Consider the following 19590-nt stretch of genomic DNA (forward strand, 5'->3'; position numbering starts at 1 on the left):
GATTATTGTCATATCATCGGTAAATTGCGCGAAATTAAAATCCGATTGACTTCTATCAGTCTTTTCCAGTTTAATCTCGATCAAACAACAAGTACGAGGAACTGTGAAAAACGACTGAAAGCTATAACAGCTCAATTTTCTCGAAATAAAAATTATGTCACTTGGTTCGGTCTGACTTAACTGATCTGATCTGATGGATCTGATACGAAAAAAAAACTATTTTTATGCTGACGTGTCGTAAAATCACTTTATTCGAATTCATCCACTTTGAGACTTTGACCATTGCTTTTATCCAAGAATATTGTCTTAGATAGAGTAACCGAATTTTCTTCCTCGCTAATACGTGTCCCTTTTTTCTCAATATCATCAATCGAACGATCCAATAAAGCAATATAACAGTTATTCGATTCGATTCTCCCCATCTTTAAATTATTATAATCTATGTAAATTGATTATTTCGCTGCTTGTAAAATTTCAGACCAAATGTTAGAACTTTGGATGCTTTCCACGGTAGAGCTCTCCACTTGCAATCGCTTTGGAAACTATCTATTGAACTTCGACGAATAGTAGAGCACATAGGCACGAATTGATGCAAAAAGTTCTGTCAATTACGCTGGAACAAAGCCAAACCGCGCTCGGAATCGTCAACACGTTTTTGTTTTTTTTTCATGAGAGTGGGAAAGCAGCACGGCAAGTTGGCAGAGGGCTGTTTACGTGTTCAATGAATTTGATTACGACGGCGTACGTTGGAATGGTGGTGCAAATGTGGGACATTCGTTCGATCATTCTGCTGTGATCTGACAATGACGGCGGTGAAGGGACATCCTTTGAAGCCGCAGAGTTAGCGGATAGTCGGTGGCTTGTATCTTAGATTAATTACATTTTATTTGTGGCAACTGACTTAGACGTGGGTTTATCTTCATGCCTCTTCTCTTTCTTCCTTCGAACGAAAACTTTGTCAATTTTACATGAACTAAATTTCTGCAGGGCAGGTCGTAACTATTGAACTAGGTTAAAAAAGTTTACGCTTATAGAAATTTCACGGTAGTGAAAATTTATGAAAAACATTTTCTAGATAATCTTTTTGCCAAATTGATGAGAAAATTCAAAAGTACTTAAAAAAATTATATCCGAAAAGATCGGAACAATTTCTTTGGCTTGTTTTACCGAAGCCCATAGATGGCATGCCAAACCAAAAACTCTTTTTTGAAAACGGTGGTTACGTTCACACTATCACTTAACAGATTGCGAGGAAATTCTACCTACATTATGCTCTTTGAATCCTAATTTCAAAATAGGTTTACCTAAAACACACTTGCTTCTAGTTTTCCACAAAATAATATTCAAGACAGTTAAAATTATTTTCGAAAACAATAAATTACGTAATTGATCAGCTCTCGCAGTTTCATGAGTTTATTCTAGTCGAACGCTATTTACAAACAGCGAAAATAAAATTCCTAGAATACTACTATAGGGTACCCCTTAGAGATCTTCATACCAATAAGACAAAGATAGACTTTATTTCACGACCGTTTTGCGGCTTTTTAGATAAGTAACGAATCATGCTGTCGAAGCTTCACTGGTAATCTGAATAAATTGGTAAAGGTATCGATACAAGCTTTTTTAATTGCGCTGTATTGGTTATTTATGGGGAAAAAAAGGATTTAGAGAAGCTTGATGAAGCTTGAAGAACTTGATATAAGCAATTAAGTTAGGCGGATTAATCCTAAAAGTTGTAAAAATTATTTTTTAAACAAAATACTGACGAGTGATACCGTTCTGATTCAAACTTCGAACACTTAAGCTATGCTGAAACTTTCTTCAATGAAAAATGTTCGAAAAAGTCTTTATTGTACTCCCATAAATGGTTTAATAGCATGAAAATTTAATTATTTTCGTGTTAAAATTTTAAAAATGAGGATAAAATGTTAATTTACATTGAAAAACACTAAAAAACTGCTGTTCGGTTTTGATTCAAACTTCGAACACTTTCATGGTCGACATTCAAAGCTCGAATATTTCAGTCTCAGACATCGAACACTTGTATTACTTTGAAAAGTATTAATGTTTTTAGTGTCATTCAACTTAAATAAGTAAAATTTCATCCTTTTTCTAATCACTGTCTTTTTAAATCCACCTAACAGTATGTTTTAAATTTTTCACACAATAATTAGTTTCAATCCGTACTTCTGTAGTCAATTGCTAATATTTTCAAACTCCATGTACCACATCTAAAGCAAGTTAACTTTGTACAGCTTTACAATGCAGATAATTCATTTTCCCAAAGGAAAATCCGGAAAAAACGGATATTATTCGTGGGTGTTCGAAGTTTGAATCACACCTCAAAACCTGATTCAAACTTCGAACACTTTTTATTTATCTAATATCTTTGAAATAATGCATGAAATATTATTATATTTTAACTATGCTTTAGTATGTATATATCTTGCACCACGAAGTGGGAAGGTAAATGTTCTAAAATTGGTAAAATAATGCAAACGAAAAAAAACAGTCACTTTTGCACGAAACGCGCATACTCTTAGGATGCAGTTAAAATCTGAGTTCTCACTTTTTTCCAGCGCCTGCTGATTTCTTACAAGGAGTCCTACAGTTCAATGTCATACCTCACCGGATAGAGGACATTCTAACGAACACGGTGGTGTACAATAAGCATAATATTTTATAATATTAGCGATACTACGAGCATTTTATTCTGAAGTGTTCGAAGTTTGAGACTGTTCTAAGTTTGAATCAGAACGGTAATTTTCAACGCAAAAGAAAGTAATTGCACGATAGTTGCAGCACCGGAAACATGAAAGGCTAGTTCTAACATCTAGCAAACTGTTGAGACTGTATAACGATAAAGCATTAGTTCATCAGTATACCAGGAATGTCATCCGGGTTAGGGTGCTGTGAGATTATCAGATGTAGCACGTTCGCTATTAAAAAGTCCCGAGAAATGTTTACCAAACAAATCGCATTTTCTGTTTAGCGTAGTCGCTTCACCGCCACCTTTCAAAAACACACTGGAGGGCAAAGCATCCTCTTTGCATTACTTGTTTACACATTTCTAAGAGCTTCACAGATTGAACCCAAAATTTCGCACTGTTTTCTGCGCGTAACTGAAGAGCCTCTTGTTAAGAATCTTGTGTCTATTATTCGCCTTGGTAAAACGTATCCTGCTATAGGGGAACTGTGGGTAAAATGAACAGGGGGGGGGGGGGGTAAAATGAACAGGTAGCCAAATTGCCAGTAAACCGCTTAAAATCTGTACCAGATCAATAGGTATCTTCTCCTAGAAGTATTTCAAGCTATTTGAGACAATACGTGGTGAGCATAAGTTTTCTAATGTGAAAAAAATTGAAAAAGTAAAAAATATTTGTTGAAATCTGACGCTGATGGTAATTTCCACTAATAGTATATAAGCTTTTTTGGCGAAACAAATTAAATTTCGACTATTGGTATCATTTAGTGTTGTTTGCTTATCACTGTCCTGCGGATCTGTCGAAAATTCCAAATATTTTTATCAACTGTTTGTTTATAATAAACACTAGAAAACAATTGGTGTTTTGGGGGCAAAATGAACACTTCACTATGGGGGCAAAATGAACTATGTGTACAATGATGTTTTATTTTCCATATATCAGCAGCCAGAACCTAATTACAATTCAATCAATAAAAATGATCGAGTCTCTCGAAAAATAACGCAAAATGACCGATGAAGCGAGTTGAAAGTCAAGCATTATATGAACGTGGCGAAGATACATTATGTTAACTTTGTGGAGTCCTATTTTAATTTTAGCAGCCTTGTTGAATATCTACAGCTTATGTAGAACAATGATAAGGTAAAATAATGTTTAATTTATCCAAACTGCATGTTAACTTTAGTTTTCTATGACATGTTCATTTTGCCCTCACTGCATGTTCATTTTACCCACACGAAAAAAATCAGGCTCGAATGTGACACTTTCGAAAATAAGGAATTTTTCATGACAAATCGTCCTTTTTCAAACATCTTTATATTTTGCTACGTGGAATATGAATCCAGCTTTCAATTCATGTAGTGCGTTCAGCATTTGGTTGGTTCCTGGGGAAGCAAATGGCGACATTGCTAAGGGTGTTCATTTTCCCCCCAGTTCCCCTAAATGTTAGGAAAACTTTGTTTATTTAAAATGTACCTAATTTATTATGGGGACATGGTCGACTTAATATATTGAAAAAATCAATATTTTTTTATTTCATATTTCGATTCTCCAACCTTTTTCGCTTATTTTGATACCAGTTTTGTAACAATCTGGTTACAGAATGGTAGAATAATACATTTAATACATTTGGTACTAGAATTCAGTATGCGTGTTTTGTATCACGATGGAAACTCAAAATATTAATAAAAGTTAGCTGTGACAGTAAGAAGTTTTAGCTTTTATTCTATGATAGTCATGTTTATTTAAATTAACATAGCATGATATCAAGATCATCATCGGGAATTTCATTGCTCGGTTCGGCCAGGGGGAGGAGCACAAACCGGTGATTGGAGGGTTCAGGGCACACCAGCTGACCAATGAAATGGGCCTAAGATTTTTCTACTTTGCCGCCTCCAAGAACATGGCCGTACGTAGTACGTTCTTCCAGCACAGACTGCTACACAAGTACACCTGGAGGTCAGACAGAATCAGACAGAATCACAGATCGACCACGTTTTGATCGACTATCGGCACTTCTCAGACATTATCGACGTCAGATCCAATCGAAGCGCTAACGCTGACTCGGACCGCTACGTAGTGACTCGTGCGGCTAAAGCAGCCAGACGTCGCCGCAAACTACGCGCACTCACTCGAAGCTGCACTGCCGGAAGAGAACGAACTGAACGAAGCCCCTCTCGAGGACTGTTGGAACACCATCAAAACAGCCATCAGCAGTGTAGCGGAGAGCTCGGAATAAGCGAAACGGTTGATTTGACGATGACTGTAGGAGGGTGATGGATGAGAAGAACGCTGCGTGGGCGACCAAAATACGCAGGGCCACACGTCAGAACGTCAAACAGAAGAAGATATAACGAAACCAAATCTTCCGGGAGAAAAAGCGATCGTGAGGTGACCGATAGTTGGAAGCAGCACTTTGATGAACATTTGAATGGCGGAGAACCATGGCGTTGGGGAAAACGATTTTGACGGTGCTACAAACCGGGACAAGATTCCGGCCCCAACGATAGGTGAAGTTAAGGAGGCCATTATGTAACTAAGAAACAATAAATCAGCTGGGAAAAATAGCATCGGAGCGGAGCTTATTGAAAAGCTGGTTGTTTGTATACACCGGCTAATTGTTAGAATTCGGGATACGGAACAGCTACCGGAGAAGTGAAAAGATGAAGTTATTTACCCGGTCTACAAAAACTATCGAGCGATCACTGTTCTCAATACCACCTAAAAGTGCTGACTGTGCCAAACCATTTTCCGTCGACTATCAACAATTGCGAACAAAATTGTGGAAGGTTACCTAGTCGGCTCCGTTGAAGGTCGATCTACGATGGATCAAATATTTACACTGCAGCAGATCCTCCAAAAGGATCGTGCATGCAGAGTTTCTACGCACCATTTGTTCGTTGATTTCAAAGCCGCATATGATACCATCGACCGGAAACAGCTATGGAAAATCATGGACGAAAACAGTTTCCCCAGGAAGCTCATCAAACTGATGTAATTTACGATGGATGGTACACAGTGCTGTGTTCGGATTTCGGGTGGATTGTCAAGCTCATTCGAATCACACAAAGGGCTTCGTCAAGGTAAGCTTCCGCAAGGCCGGTTTGGTAAGCTTCCACAATTCTGTTCGACATTGGTGCTGCTGCTGTTCAATATAGCGCTACAAGGTGTTATAAACCGAGAGAATATCAACACGCGGGGCATGATTTTCAACAGATCTAGTCAATTCATCTGCTTTGCCGATGACATGGATATAATCGGCGAAAAGAGTCTGGTCTTCCTACATCCATGTATTACGGAGACATAGAGGCATCGACAATAGATCAAATAGCATCGCTCTTTCGAGAACAGTTTAGCAGTGTTTTCTTGGATGCTCCAGCCAGCCCGCTTGTTATCACAGAAGCAGCAGCGTATGTGCCATCCTTACCTGGCGTTGGTCCCCATTACTCGATCACAAGTGATATCGATAGCAGCAGCAACACGTTTGAAATGTTCTTCGAATGCCGGCCCCGATGGAATTCCAGCCGTTATGCTAAAGAACTGCATCAATGCTATTACATCTCCACTTGCATCAATATTTGACTGCTCATTGGCCACTGGTGTTTTCCCTAGCTGCTGGAAAAATTCTTACGTTTTTCCAGTTCACAAGAAAGGATGTAAGCGATCCGTATCCAACTATCGAGGAATTGCCGCTTTGTGCGCCTCTTCGAAACTTTTTGAACTAATTGTTCTTGAATTTTTAACGCAGAAATGCTCGCCATATATCTCGCCAGATCAACATGGTTTCGTCCCAAATCGGTCGACTACCCCCAACCTTGTGGCATTCACTTCTTTTATCATTCGCCATATGGAGAAAGGCTCGCAAGTAGACGCCATCTATACTGATTTGTCGGTTGACAAAATGGATCATGATATTGCATTGGCTAAATTCGAGAGATAGGGAATTTCTGGTAGTCTACACTCCTGGCTGCGTTCGTACCTGACTGGATGTAATATGTCCGTTAAGATAGAAGATTTTGTTTCGCCTTCGTTTCCAGTTAAGTCCGGAGTTCCACAAGGCAGCCATCTTGGCCCGTTTCTTTTCCTGTTATACATGAATGGCACAAACTTGATCCTGGATTGTTATAAAAAATCTTACGCTGACGACCTGAAACTTTATTACGTCATCAACAAACCAAGTGATGCCCTCTCTCTTCAACAATAACTAGTAGCATTTGCAGCATGGTGTAAAACAAATCGGATGGTTTTGAACGCTTCTAAATGCTGTGTTATTTCTTTCGGCCGCAAACGATCACTAATGCTTCACGACTACATTCTCGATGGTACATCTTTAAAACGTGAGAACACCGTGAAAGATCTTGGTGTACTTCTTGATTCCTCACTGACATTCAAAGATCAAGTGTCATCTTTCCAAAAATGTATAAAACACTTAAATGCTTGGAAAATTATTGAGTTACAGTGGTAACCCGATTTTGTCACTCCCCGATTTTGTCACCCCCGATTTTGTCACGTTTTTGGCCCGATTTTGTCACGGTTTTGATTTATCAAAAGCTTAGTTTGAAAATCATTTTCAAACATGTCAAGTGTGTTAAAACACTGTGAAAAGAACTGTGTTGATTTTTGTGGAGTTTCCACAAAAGTTGTTTCTTTTCTCCACAACTATAATAGCTAGAAGGTCACATTCTTTGGCAAAGTTTTTTATAATAATCTTCTCAAAAAATTTGTAGAACATTGTTTTACTCTATCTCTTACTGCTTGAAAAATAAATTTTTCAGGGGGGTTTAGGGGGGTTAATCAAAGAATCGTTCATACCATAAGAAAGAGCTTTTTACGCTGTGAAATTTCTCTGAACATAGTCAACCAATCAACCATTTCGGCGCAATTAAAAAACGCGTGTTTTCATACTTGTGGGACCTCACAGCACAGGTGACGAATGTCCACAGAGAGGTAGAAGGAAGTGCGAAAGGTCCTAAAAGTGATCAGAATGAAATATATGTAGTTCGTTCTAAGTTATCTGCAAAAACATAAAAATTGAAAAAATACCCGATTTTGTCACTGTCCCGTTTTTGTCACCTCTAAATTCATCATGGGGGTGACAAAATCGGGTCATTACTGTATTCATGATAGTATGTGTACACCTAGCCAAAAAACTTTTTTTTGCAATAACTTGAAATTTCGGGGGCTGCTTGACAGCCATCGCCATAATTTAAAAAAGCCTTTCGCCATTCGATTTCGTGGTTCGCTTTTCGCTTTTCTGGCAAAAGCTAAATAAGTTGTCAACTTGAAAATATATCCGTGATCAGAAAAGTTTAAATTTTACTGACAGATTATTCTGAACGATTTGGTTTATAGCGACCAGATAAAATATCCCGTAGAATATTTATTAAATTTTAAGCATTTTCCTTGGTTTGCAGCTTGTGCGCATTTAATTTCATCGTGCATTTTGATATGATAGGTCGATATAATCAGCGCGCCACTGAAATTTTGCAATTTTCGAAAACTGGTTGTTTTAACAAATTGAAATTCTTCAGTTAGTCAATCTCAATTTCTAGCAAAATCATTTTAGTTGCTTCCTCTGACAGGAAAACCGATTGATAATAACTTTCTTTCTGCAAAACACTTTGCTTTGATGAACTGTTGTTTGCGAGCTAAAAGAAAATATTACAATATGGCAATATGGCTTCGCATAAATAAATGATTTTGGTGTTGAACTTTGGTATTCTCCATAATAGCAGCAAAAAACTGTTTGGTTAGGGTGTTACCGTTTGCATAGCTCTATAAAACTAACAGATTTATTGCGGTTTGACAAGTAACCGTGATAAGATAAGTTTTGATTGATGCGCCATTTTGTATTGCCACGCCACACTTATGGCAAGTTTATAAGAGACGTGGAGCAGCCAAGAAGTTTTAACGTGGTACTATAAGCAACCACAATAAATTTGCTTTATTAGCAGTTTTATTATTCTCCTCCAGATTCATTTCATGTAAATTGATAGGCCTTTTTCGTAATTAATCCTTCGAAGTGATACAACTGAAGACTTTCTGTGCTGAAAGAATTTTGAAATAATCATAGGTATAGATAACAAAGTGAAATAAACCCTAACTATGCATTTTTTAGGTCCCACTTGCCCCGGGGTACCTTATAGATTTGGATGACTGTAGTGAAAATAGGACCAATGTAGGCAATAGGACTAATAATGGCACCCCTATTTGTGCCTTTAGAACTTTTTAAAAAAAATCATGCCTTTTAATCGCTGGTTTTTGGTTGATTTTCAAGTCAAATGATAGGTATTCTTATAAGCTTTTCCGGAAAAATATTAGATTGCAATTTAAGACTTTTTATAATTGTACTTAAATATTTATAATTGTGTTTTGTTTAAACATGTAAAATTGAAGATTGTTTATTTTAGGAAATCTGCGGTTGGCTGAATAAATAAGAAAAAGTAAGCCGAAAGCAATACAAAGTAAAGGAAAAGTTAAAAGTTTCACGCATATACATCAATCTGAAAGAAAATACATAGGATCAAAACAATTAAAACCTAAATATTGAAAATTTTTGCGCTTTAATGGTGTAAAGACCAAAGAGATCCAAGCTTTTCTTAGAAAAACTGGGACGTATTTTACATTCAGAAAGTTATAATTTTTTGTTTTTGTTGTACAAAGAATTGAAATATTGATGATACAATGAAGTTACATGTAGTTTTTTAACCACAAGGAAGAAAATGGACATTTCTGATTTGTATATGCCAGAAATATCCATATTTACGGATACACTATGCGTCTCCATGGCATTAAAACACCATGCGTCTCCATGGCAATAGCGAAATTTAAGTTCGTTGAAAAATGTAGCCCTAAAACAAAAAAAAATATTTTTCTGAATTATTAAAATGATGTGTAAAACTAATTTCAGCTTTTCTGAAGAAAATCCAAAAGCGAAGGTTCTTCGATCCTCACACTATAAAAGTTCGAAAAATGAATATTTTCAATGTTTTGGCAAAGGGTCTATAATACACGGACAGAAATTTAATCTCCAAAATGCGCAAAATGACTCATGATTTCAGGTTTCCAGCTTATGTTTTATGAAAATATACCATGAATAATAATCATGATATCACGAACTTCTTGTACAACACAACGCAAAATCATGAACTATTATTCATGATTTTATGCTGCCTGATATGGAAGTTCAGTCATGATTTGACAGCAATTCAAACTTTATAATTTCATGATTTTATTCATATTAGCGGGATCGGATTTCTTTCCGTGTACAAATAAAAACTTTTACTGTTGGCCGCTACTTTAGGTTTAACTTCAAAGAATGTTATAATTCTTTCTTTTTCGCAATTAACACAATTGTTGCAAAGTAGTTAAGGCAACCGACATATGACTAATTCTGGTCATAAATAAGTTTATGCAAATAAAAGTGCAAAAATTGTGTTGTTTGGGTTGCTAAATTGCTGCTCCGTTTTACATACGTCACCAAACGTTCACTTTTATATGTAAAGTTTGCTTGCAATATAATCAAATAATGGGAGACAGTGTTTTCGACGCATTTCCTGCAATGTATATAACCTCCTCCTTGAATCTGATTATTGTCTTCCGTGTCATTTTCAGAATGATGCCAACTGAAAGGAAGTCACGCTTACACGTACTCTTCTATAATTTCAATCTACCCCATCGTGGCCAGCAGCTTCTTTCCGACGCGCCCATTGCTCTAAGTTGCTCTGGAATACCTTTATAATTTTATCTCACTTTGCATTAGTGACGATAAGATACACCATGAAAATCAAGAACATAATGGCCGAATCCAATTGCATTTCACAACAAAACACCAACATATATTTTCAAAGCTTGGCAGAGCTAGCACGACGCAAAAATATATAGAATATAAATCGCTACAAAATACAACAAGACGCAAAATGCAGTACAGTTCTCCTGTTTGGGCTAAGCCTACGATGGATACAGTGCACTTCCTATAAAACCCCCTTTTATTGCTGCAGTACGCACGAACACACCCAAGCCCCCCGTCTAATGGAAAATACAACGCACAAAATTTTATATGATCTCGTAGTCTCGCCACGTCGTACCACGTCCTACGGCCACGTATCCCTCGTGCCCGACCTACGATTTGGGATATTTAGTTGGGAAATGAGTTGCGATGTTGGTTGCTGCCGACAGAAATGAGCATCCCATTCGCATCCGCCCTCGTCGACCGCATCGCTTCCATGCGGAAAATTCTGGAAAGGGGGATGCTTGCCGCAGCTCTCCGGCTCGCCGGCTATCCACATTCACGTCCTCCAGCCATCGAACAGCCAAGCAAGCGCAACACGTTTTCGGTGTTCCCCCTAATTTATAAGCTTTTCTTGCTCGTTCACCTACCCTTTGGAACGACAATGTGTAAGGTCGATGCTTACGCAGTTGTAAACGATGGAACTTGTTGGATTATGTAGCGTTATATGGAACGTCCTGGCGAAGAAGGCAGTGGTTCTCGTACTCTTCTTTGGTCTTATGATTGTTCAAAATACTACGAAACGTAATGCGATGATGATATTCAGGTGCATTACGAAATTTAATTATATCGATAATTTCCTTTGCTATAATAATAACGGGACGAATTACATGAAAAATTGTTTTCATTTTCGCAAGTGCGATGTGCGTTTAAATAAAAACAATAAAATGAACATGTTTTGTTTGCTATGTGCTCTCTTTTCCTTATATCGATAATGTGCCAATTCAATCCACATTCCAAACTGTTCGATGACCGATCGTTGAAGCTATGTATCATCGTAGGTTACCCACAAGCAATATAGATTGCGCTAACTTTTGTAACTTTCGTGATATACTGAGCAAAGTTTTCCGCACTACCTCGGGTCGGTGGTGATGGTCAAAAACATAAGATTTTTTTTTTAGCTTTGGCAAATTTTACGGTCGTGAATGAGTATCGAAAACATAACGATAATAATTTTACTGTTATAGATTTTCGTCCGTCTGTTAAATCGTCGGGATTTTTCGCGTTGATCTCAATCAAAAGTGTTAAAATTTGTTAAGCCTTTTTTGAGATTAGCCGAACTTGTTGGTAATATATTTTGCAGCAAAAGCCTAACTCTGAAAAATTTGCACATAGTTTCAAAATATCAAATGTTAAAACAAAATATTTAAATGTCTATTAAAAACAGCAATATTCAAAATATAAAAATACTTATCAAGCTCTTCAATGGTAAAAAAAATCAGGCGGCAGCATCAAGATAAATTCAGCAGCGAACGAAACACGTTAAAAACTTTAGGCTTTTAGAGATAATCACAAATAATGAAGTAAAAAAGATCCTTAAAGCTCAATGTGTATCTACGTACGGTTGTGCCCAGCTGATGAACCTTTTCCGGCAGACCCTAATTTATATCATTACCCAAAACAGGATTCTTCGGTAGTTGTCTTGTCGTCCCCGTGTAATTGAAAAGCAACAACCGTCCTTTAAGTTTTAATTCTACCGCACACCTTTATGACACGCTTGATTGATTTTAGTGGCCGGAAGAAAACCCCTCTCATAAAACGAATCTTCATTACAATTACTAAACTCCCATGTTATCTTAATTAATTTGCTCAGACTCTGCGCACGGACCTCATCATCCCAGCATCATCGCTTGCGCTCCCGCCTGTCGGGCAAACAGGAAAAGAAGTCGTTTACCGCTCCAACAGACACTGACGAAGGAATTCAACACCGGGAAATAGGGCGAACGGAGAGAAAGTCATTAAGAGAAGCCATCTTCTTTTTTTACTCATTAACTGAATAGCCGGTTAATTTAAACTAATGAAATTCAAATCTTAGCAAGTTTGGGGCCCCCGGTGTATCATTTTTTGCCACAAAGCATGTTGATGGCCTTGCCGCACGTGAGCGCAGCCCGCAGAGCCATTGTTTGCGTTTGATGGTGATGCTCCGCCAGGAATTTCCACGGTTTTGTTGTTGCCTCACACCTTGCCGGAAAAGCGACAATTTTCCCCGTATGCCTGACTGACCGGGCGTCATCTCGGTGCGTTGCTGTCTGCTTTGCTACCCTCGAGTTTCCGCTTTTGGGCCGACCCAGCAAGAAGCAATGCAAGGGCGAAATGATGCACGCAAAGACGACAAACAGCATAATATTTACCGACATCATCCCCTTCACCTGCGCGAGACAAACGCCCTGTTGGCTGGCTAGTATGTAGGTAGACCGAGTCCCGTCCCGCAGCCGGCAAACGAAATCCGAAGGGTAGAGAAGCAGGCAAGGGAGCGAGACCGTGTGCTGAGAGGGATTTTTTCTTGCTGCTGTGTATCGTTGTGTTGTTGGACAGAACATTTTTCCCTCTACCTATATGCACGTAGCGCAGCTTTTCCTGCCGTTTGCTGGTCGTAGTCGTAGTTGCAGTCTCATACAGCAGCCGCCACTACTGAACCATGCACAAAGAGAGAAAGAGTGCATTCGAAGGAAAATAAAAAAGCATAAGCATAAAGCGGTCCACCGTGTCACTGTAAGCAATGTTGTTGGGCGCAGCATAAGCGCTGATCATTTATAGATTTGTAGATGTTGGCAGCATTCAAACGGAGCCCTCTATCCGGACGATATGCTAAAGTCAGCAAATGTTCGACGGTGTGGCATGTTGTGACGCGCAGGTAGGGTGGTGTGAGTGTGAACGCGGGTTTAAGCTCTTGCTATGTGCGTGTGTTGCTTATGCTTATGACTTGTGTGTAGATGTGTGACTTATGTTTATGCTCGCTATTTGAACGCCGATGTTCAACTCATGCACGATGGGGCTTTCATTGAATACTTTGCGGAGAATGAGAGAACGGGAGAGAGAGCAAAAAAAAATGAGTTGATGCCAGGAGTCTGGTCTGGGTAGAAATGCAATAGGTACGAAGTGTGTGGTGCCGCCGCAGGCTAAAGTGTCGTCGCAGCCGCAACTTTGATACTAGTGTTGATCGAGTGGTGTGAGTGTGTGTACAGTTTTTCGATCAGAGCAGAGAACGGGCAGGAAAAATAAGTACTGCCAACTTTTAAATTTATAATTTGCAATTTGTGAGATCTGTGCTCCTGTGTAGACTGTTTTTGCTGGGACATATGTTTCCAATGTTGTTTGTTTGTCATGTTGGCTCTCGAATGGAGTGTTGCGGAAAGGATAAGTGTTAAATTGGCAAAGTTTTCGACTTTCTGATTGCGGATTCCTGCCACTTCAGTGGAGTATGTTTATAAATTCATTAAACCTCTATCCGCGTTGTAGTGTTTGTAGACGTGATACTGACTGTGTATTTTCCATTCTCTCTCGCACTTTTCCACAGATCTTGTGCCTGGCAGTGCGTCTCAAAATGGCAACCCGTGAAAAGAAGCCCAGATCAGTGAATTCAGACTCTCCCACCCCGTCCCTCGGCGGCGGCAGCGACTCAGCGCCTTCGACACCAACAAGCAAGGGTAAAGGTAGTCGCGCATCCTTGAGCAGGCAGAAGCCGAAACAATTGGTGAACGCAAATGAGGATTCCATTCAATCAACAGATGATATTACTGATATGACATCCGCCGACACAGCAAATTCAACTGCTGTCAGATCAAGCAGCAGCAGCAGCAGTAGAACCACACGAGCCACAAAAGATGAACCTACGGAGCAAACCAGTGCTTCGAAGGAAAAGGAAAAAGATGAAGTTAAAGAATCGAAGGATTCGAAACCGGGCGCAAGCAAAACGGCAGCGAAGAAAAAGAAGCCAGCCCGTGCGGGCGGCAGTCAGGTTAAAACTTCTGTCACTGCACTAAAGAAAGCCACTTTAATGAAAAGAAAAACTAAGCCTATTGTGGGCAAACCAGTACTAGGTAAGAAGGTCATTGCACGTAAACAAATAAATGCCAAAGGCAAAAAGGAAGTGACCGTGACCGTGAAAGAAGAAGATAGCAAAAACACCAGTCTGCGCAACGGGAAACCCCGTGCCACCGACAGTCCATCATCGAAGCGCAAATCGGTCACCCCAAAGGATAAATCTCCAAAAGATTCCACAACAGAACCACTCACTGCGGTGAAAATAGAGCGCCGTCGATCGGATTCCGTTTCAAAATGCTCAGACATAACCGATACCAGCATATTCGATACGTCCTTCTGCAAGGAAGAGGACGATAAGAAAGACGACACCAGCCTGTCGGAGCTGAAACGTGAAATTTTGGAGGAAAACGAAACAAAAACCAAAATTCTTGACAAAATGGCAGAAGCGTTCAACGAGCGAAAGACACCGACCGTACCGTTGTCCAAGGACGAGAAAGCTGTTCGTCGCAGTGCCCGGCAGCGGAAAAGTACCGGCCGGGATAAGGAAGATTTTGTGGCTCCCAAAATAAAGGCACCGGTCGAAATTAAAGCGGAACCAATGGACACCGATGACGCAACGCCGGCTCCGTTGAGTATCGACACGGAACCATCGTTAAAGGAGACGCCTAGTAGTGAATTGGAAAAGGACTCCTCATTGAGTCCGGAGCTTATAAGTGAAGGTGTATCCGAAATAAGCGTGAAAGAATTCTACAGTGAGCCCGCTTTTTTGGAAAATAATCTAGGAATTGAAAAGGACCCTAAATTGGGGGAAATTGTGCAAGTCCAAGAGAAAATAAAATTGGATAAAGAAAGTGAAAGTGCAGTGACTGCCAATGGCAGTACATCGGTTAAAAGCGATACTCAATCGGTTGTGATTAAACAGGAAAAAATTGAACCCGAAGATATCAAGGAGGAAAATACGGATAGTGCAGTGTTAAATAGTGAACTGATGGAAGTTGATAGGCTGAGGGAAATTATCGGAATCGTAGGAAGCAGTGAAAGTCAAAGTAAAATTCCACCCATTGTAGTGATTCCGAATTATGCCAGTTCTGGTAATGAATCGCCCCTTTCGGACGGTTCCAATGATAAAGACTCCCTGTTTGGTACAGGTAGTAAAGTGGATAGTATACTGAAGAAATTAGACTCTCGCTCGGATTCCGATGGGGAACGATCAGGAAAACAAAATACTCAAAAATCTAAATCTTCGGTAAAGGAACCGAAACCGAAAGCTCGCAGTTTAAAGGACAAGGGAAAAGAAGACGAAAAGATGAAAGAGGAAAAACTGCGCCAAGAAAAGCTTCGCGTTGAGGAAAAAGTGCGCGAAGAAAAACTTCGTGCCGAACGACTTAACCAGGAAAAACAGAAAAAAATAGAAGAGGCACCGCTCAGCGATAGCACAGGCAAGCAGGAGCAAAATGTAAACAAATCACCCCCTGCGACAACAATAGAGCCAGTTGGTAAGCAAAATAGTCCTAAGCATACGAGTGACATTGTTTCGGTTGTGGAGAAAATAATTCCTTCGACAACCGTCACAACACTCAGCCTTACTTCAGCTGATTCACATTTAGTACTTTCGGTTACCTCGTCAGAGTCGATTGATTTTGCCGAGCAAACCGTAAACGATACGCCCAAGGTTGAACCAATCGTAACCAATACGATTACTTTAGAGAATCTTCCCGCCATCACCCTTCTGAAAAAAGATCCCAATCAGACCCTGGTGGATGACAGCAATGTCGAGCCCGTTCAATTGAAAGCTGAACTAGAAATTGTTCCCCTCAAAGAAATGGTGGTGGCTAAGGAAGAAAAACTAGTTGAAAAGGAACACGAGCCATCGGTTTGTATTGTTCCAAAGGGCGAACAAATGGTTGTGCCTGCAAAGACAGTCACAGCTGAAGAAAACAAATCCTCTCTTAGCATTATCACTGTACAGACTGAACAGGGTTCTACTAATACTGCTATTTTCAAAGAAATTTCGGCAGAAAAACCAGAAGTAAATGCACTAGAAGCGGTTGAAAATCGCGAAACTATCAAAGAAGTTCCGCAAAAGAACGTATCAAAGACTGTTGAAGTAAGCTCGCTTAGCGTGACTGAAGTGCTTCCAGTGGCTGATTCCGCTGAACATGCGGACATCGCATCGTTGGCCGAGCCCGAAGACGAATTGGACGATATTGCTAAGCAAAAGGAGTCCCACTTCAAACATTTGGGATTACTTACCCTTCAGGCTGCCAGCGCTGAAAAACAACGGCGAAAGGAGCTTGGCCTTCAGAAACCATCCGGAGGCTCAGGAAGTGGATACAGCTCATCTTCCAGCAGCGGTGGAGGAAAGAGCAGCGGTAAACAAAGCCGAAATTCTGAATCCACCGGAACCCTAAAAACTGTGATAAAACTTAATCGAGGTGAAAAGCGCAAACCACGACTGCCGTTGAAAATGACACTGCAGAAGGGGAAAGGCAAGGGCGCCGAAAAGGATGCCAACGGCGGAGGCGGAAATGGAGAGACAGCGTTCTACATCATTCACAATGAGGTGAGAAGATACATGGGGAATTTATTGCTTTTTCCTTTTCTTCACATCCCCACGCAGTACAATACTGGTATTGTTCGACGTAATAAAGTGGGATGCTATTTACCTGTTGCGTTGTGGCCGTTAGCATAGTTCATGATTCGGTCTTCTCCACGTTTTCAGAGTGATCATCAAAATCAATCGATGCCAGACGCGACAGGAGCGACGCAGCAAGTACGAAAAGCGCACAGCCGTTCCCACACCACCGGTAAGTGTTTCTTTGCAAAGATTTTCCACAGCTGGGGGGGTTCGTTCGTTTTCTTGTAAGACAGTGGGCGTAAGGGCGAGCGATAATTAAAACAGAACGGTAGTCATTTATCAGCGGTATCAACAATCTGGGTTCTTTCCGGTTTTCCAGCTACTGTCGGGGTTGGTTTCTTTCACCTGTTTTAAGATATGTTATCCTAGGGAAACTGTGCTAGTCAATAAACCGACCGCGTCATTGGTGGTACCACGCAATCGTTAGTCTAATAGGATTCTACAACTCTTGAATGCGGATAGCTTAGTTTAACCCGCTCACTGCGTTTCAACATGCAGAAGAAAAGTTTCAGTTTTTTATACAGGATTACCGATTGTAATAAGTCCAAATAAAATATTTCTGAAACAACTTAAAAATATTTCAAATAGAAATCAAAAATAACATTTTTAAAGTAACAGTGTTGAATGGTTTCAAACAGTTATTTTCCATTCAGATAAAAATAAATATTTTAATTTCAACCGTACATTTCAGTACAAAACAAACAAATTTTGACGCGGAACAACTATGTTATTGTTGAAGAAGTCACATTTTTTCTCAAGCAAAATTTAAGAGTTTGAAACTTTAAGAATCTTAGTTTATTTATATAGATTATAGAAGTAACACAAGACAAATCCGGAGTGATTTGCGAATAGGGTGCAACCCGCAAAATGTATACAATGAGAAATATCACTGAGATAATTTTCAAGTCATAATTTAAATAAAAGTGAGAAAAATCGAGTTTAAAGGCAGGAATTGGTGTAGAATAAAACAATCTCCTCACTTTTCTAGTTGAGCCCCTTGAAATAAGCCTTAAAGCATTTTGACAATGAGAGTCGCCCGGTGCTGTTTCGCCTGTTTACATGCGCCTGCGTTTTGAAAACAACGTAGTTTTGCTCTTTACTATCGCCTGTTTACTATACAATTTGCAAATGAGCCTGTTAGTTCATAACCAAGAAAACGGATAAACTGCAAATTGTCTTTTGTGTTGGTTAAGCACTTCTATCGTCCATCACTAAATACTTTTTTTTAAATAATTCTATCGATTACTACAGAAGAAATGAAACTTGCCATGGATATTAACAATCTGTTCAACGCTGATGGTATAATAAAACGATTTGTTTACATTTTGCTAGTTGCAAATCACTCACCGAAAATAACAAATACTCCGGTGCTGATTGAGTTCATTGTTGTTACATTTTTCTTAAGACATACCAAAATATAAAAATATAAAAATAAAATTATAATTGGATGATAAAACTTAAAAATTTGATTAAAAAGTTCAATGCGCACAAGACCAACGGTAATCCAAGATGATTTTCTTGCTATTTTTAAAAACTTTGGATTTTTCTCTATGGACTTACTAGTAATCCATTGAAAGAGTAATTTCCAATTTTCGATTTGTAGAAAACTGTGACCGAATTGGTTCAACGAGGTTAACTTAACAAATTTTAAAATAAAAAACCTGATTTAATCCACCTAGTGGTGAAAGGAACCTTTGTTATACGATCTTACTTGCTATTTGAGATAGAAATCGACACGTTTGGCTTACATGAAATTTTTGGAAATTGAATAAGTTTACAAAATTTGAACCAAATAGAAGCACTTATAAATTTTGATTGTTCCTTTTCTCATGAAATTGCTGAGTAAGTTGTTACTAATGAGGGTAAGTGCAAGTAAAAGTAAGTTGTAAGATGAAATATTTTTCTTTAACATATACATTGAGTAGTAAAGGTCTAGTTTATAAGTTTTTGAATTATGCGTAATTTTCTGTAATGCCAAATAGATCAAATAGATTCACAACAATAAAATTTTCTTGAATAAATTTCATCAATTTTTATTAACTTTTGGTTACTCACGCTGTTGTATTTTGTACAACATGTGTTTTTGAATGCCATATTGTTATAAAGTTACAAATCGTATATTAAGTATATACTAACGTATATTCTTCAGTAAACTTGTTATGAGCAAAATGTCAGCATTATTTAATGCACTAATACTTTAAATTGTTAGGAAACAAGATTAGCATAAACCGACATCACCGAAACGAAGCAAGTAGCATGTGAGGTGTACCGCAATTGACCCAACTGGAATTTGCTCTCGTTTCTTCATATGGAAAAAATGATGTCTGTATGCAGCAAAACTGCCAGCAAATGTAAAATGTTTAAGATGTATCCGTCTGTTGGTAGTCGAGTAATTCGGGGTCAAAATCAGGGTATTTTTCACAATCAAAGTCCTACAGTTCCTAAACAAGCAAATATAGAGGTATACTAAATTCAGC

General features: G+C 38.9%; 1 protein-coding gene across 5 annotated transcripts in view; it reads left to right on the forward strand.

The window, feature by feature from the left end:
• Positions 1-19590, forward strand: part of LOC128740202 (uncharacterized) — a 160455-nt gene that overhangs the window by 120736 nt on the left and 20129 nt on the right. For 3 of the 5 annotated variants that reach the window (XM_053835733.1, XM_053835734.1, XM_053835732.1), the window contains exons 2-3: positions 14009-17038; positions 17198-17282. In XM_053835733.1, the coding sequence (XP_053691708.1) occupies positions 14036-17038; positions 17198-17282 (3088 nt within the window). In that variant the 5' untranslated portion in view covers positions 14009-14035. Of the gene's footprint in view, positions 1-13769; positions 13911-14008; positions 17039-17197; positions 17283-19590 lie in introns of those variants that run through there. The other 2 variants (XM_053835735.1, XM_053835731.1) reach the window with 2 other exon arrangements.

The sequence above is a fragment of the Sabethes cyaneus genome, chromosome 3 (assembly GCF_943734655.1).
Source record: "Sabethes cyaneus chromosome 3, idSabCyanKW18_F2, whole genome shotgun sequence".
Lineage (NCBI taxonomy): Eukaryota > Metazoa > Arthropoda > Insecta > Diptera > Culicidae > Sabethes > Sabethes cyaneus.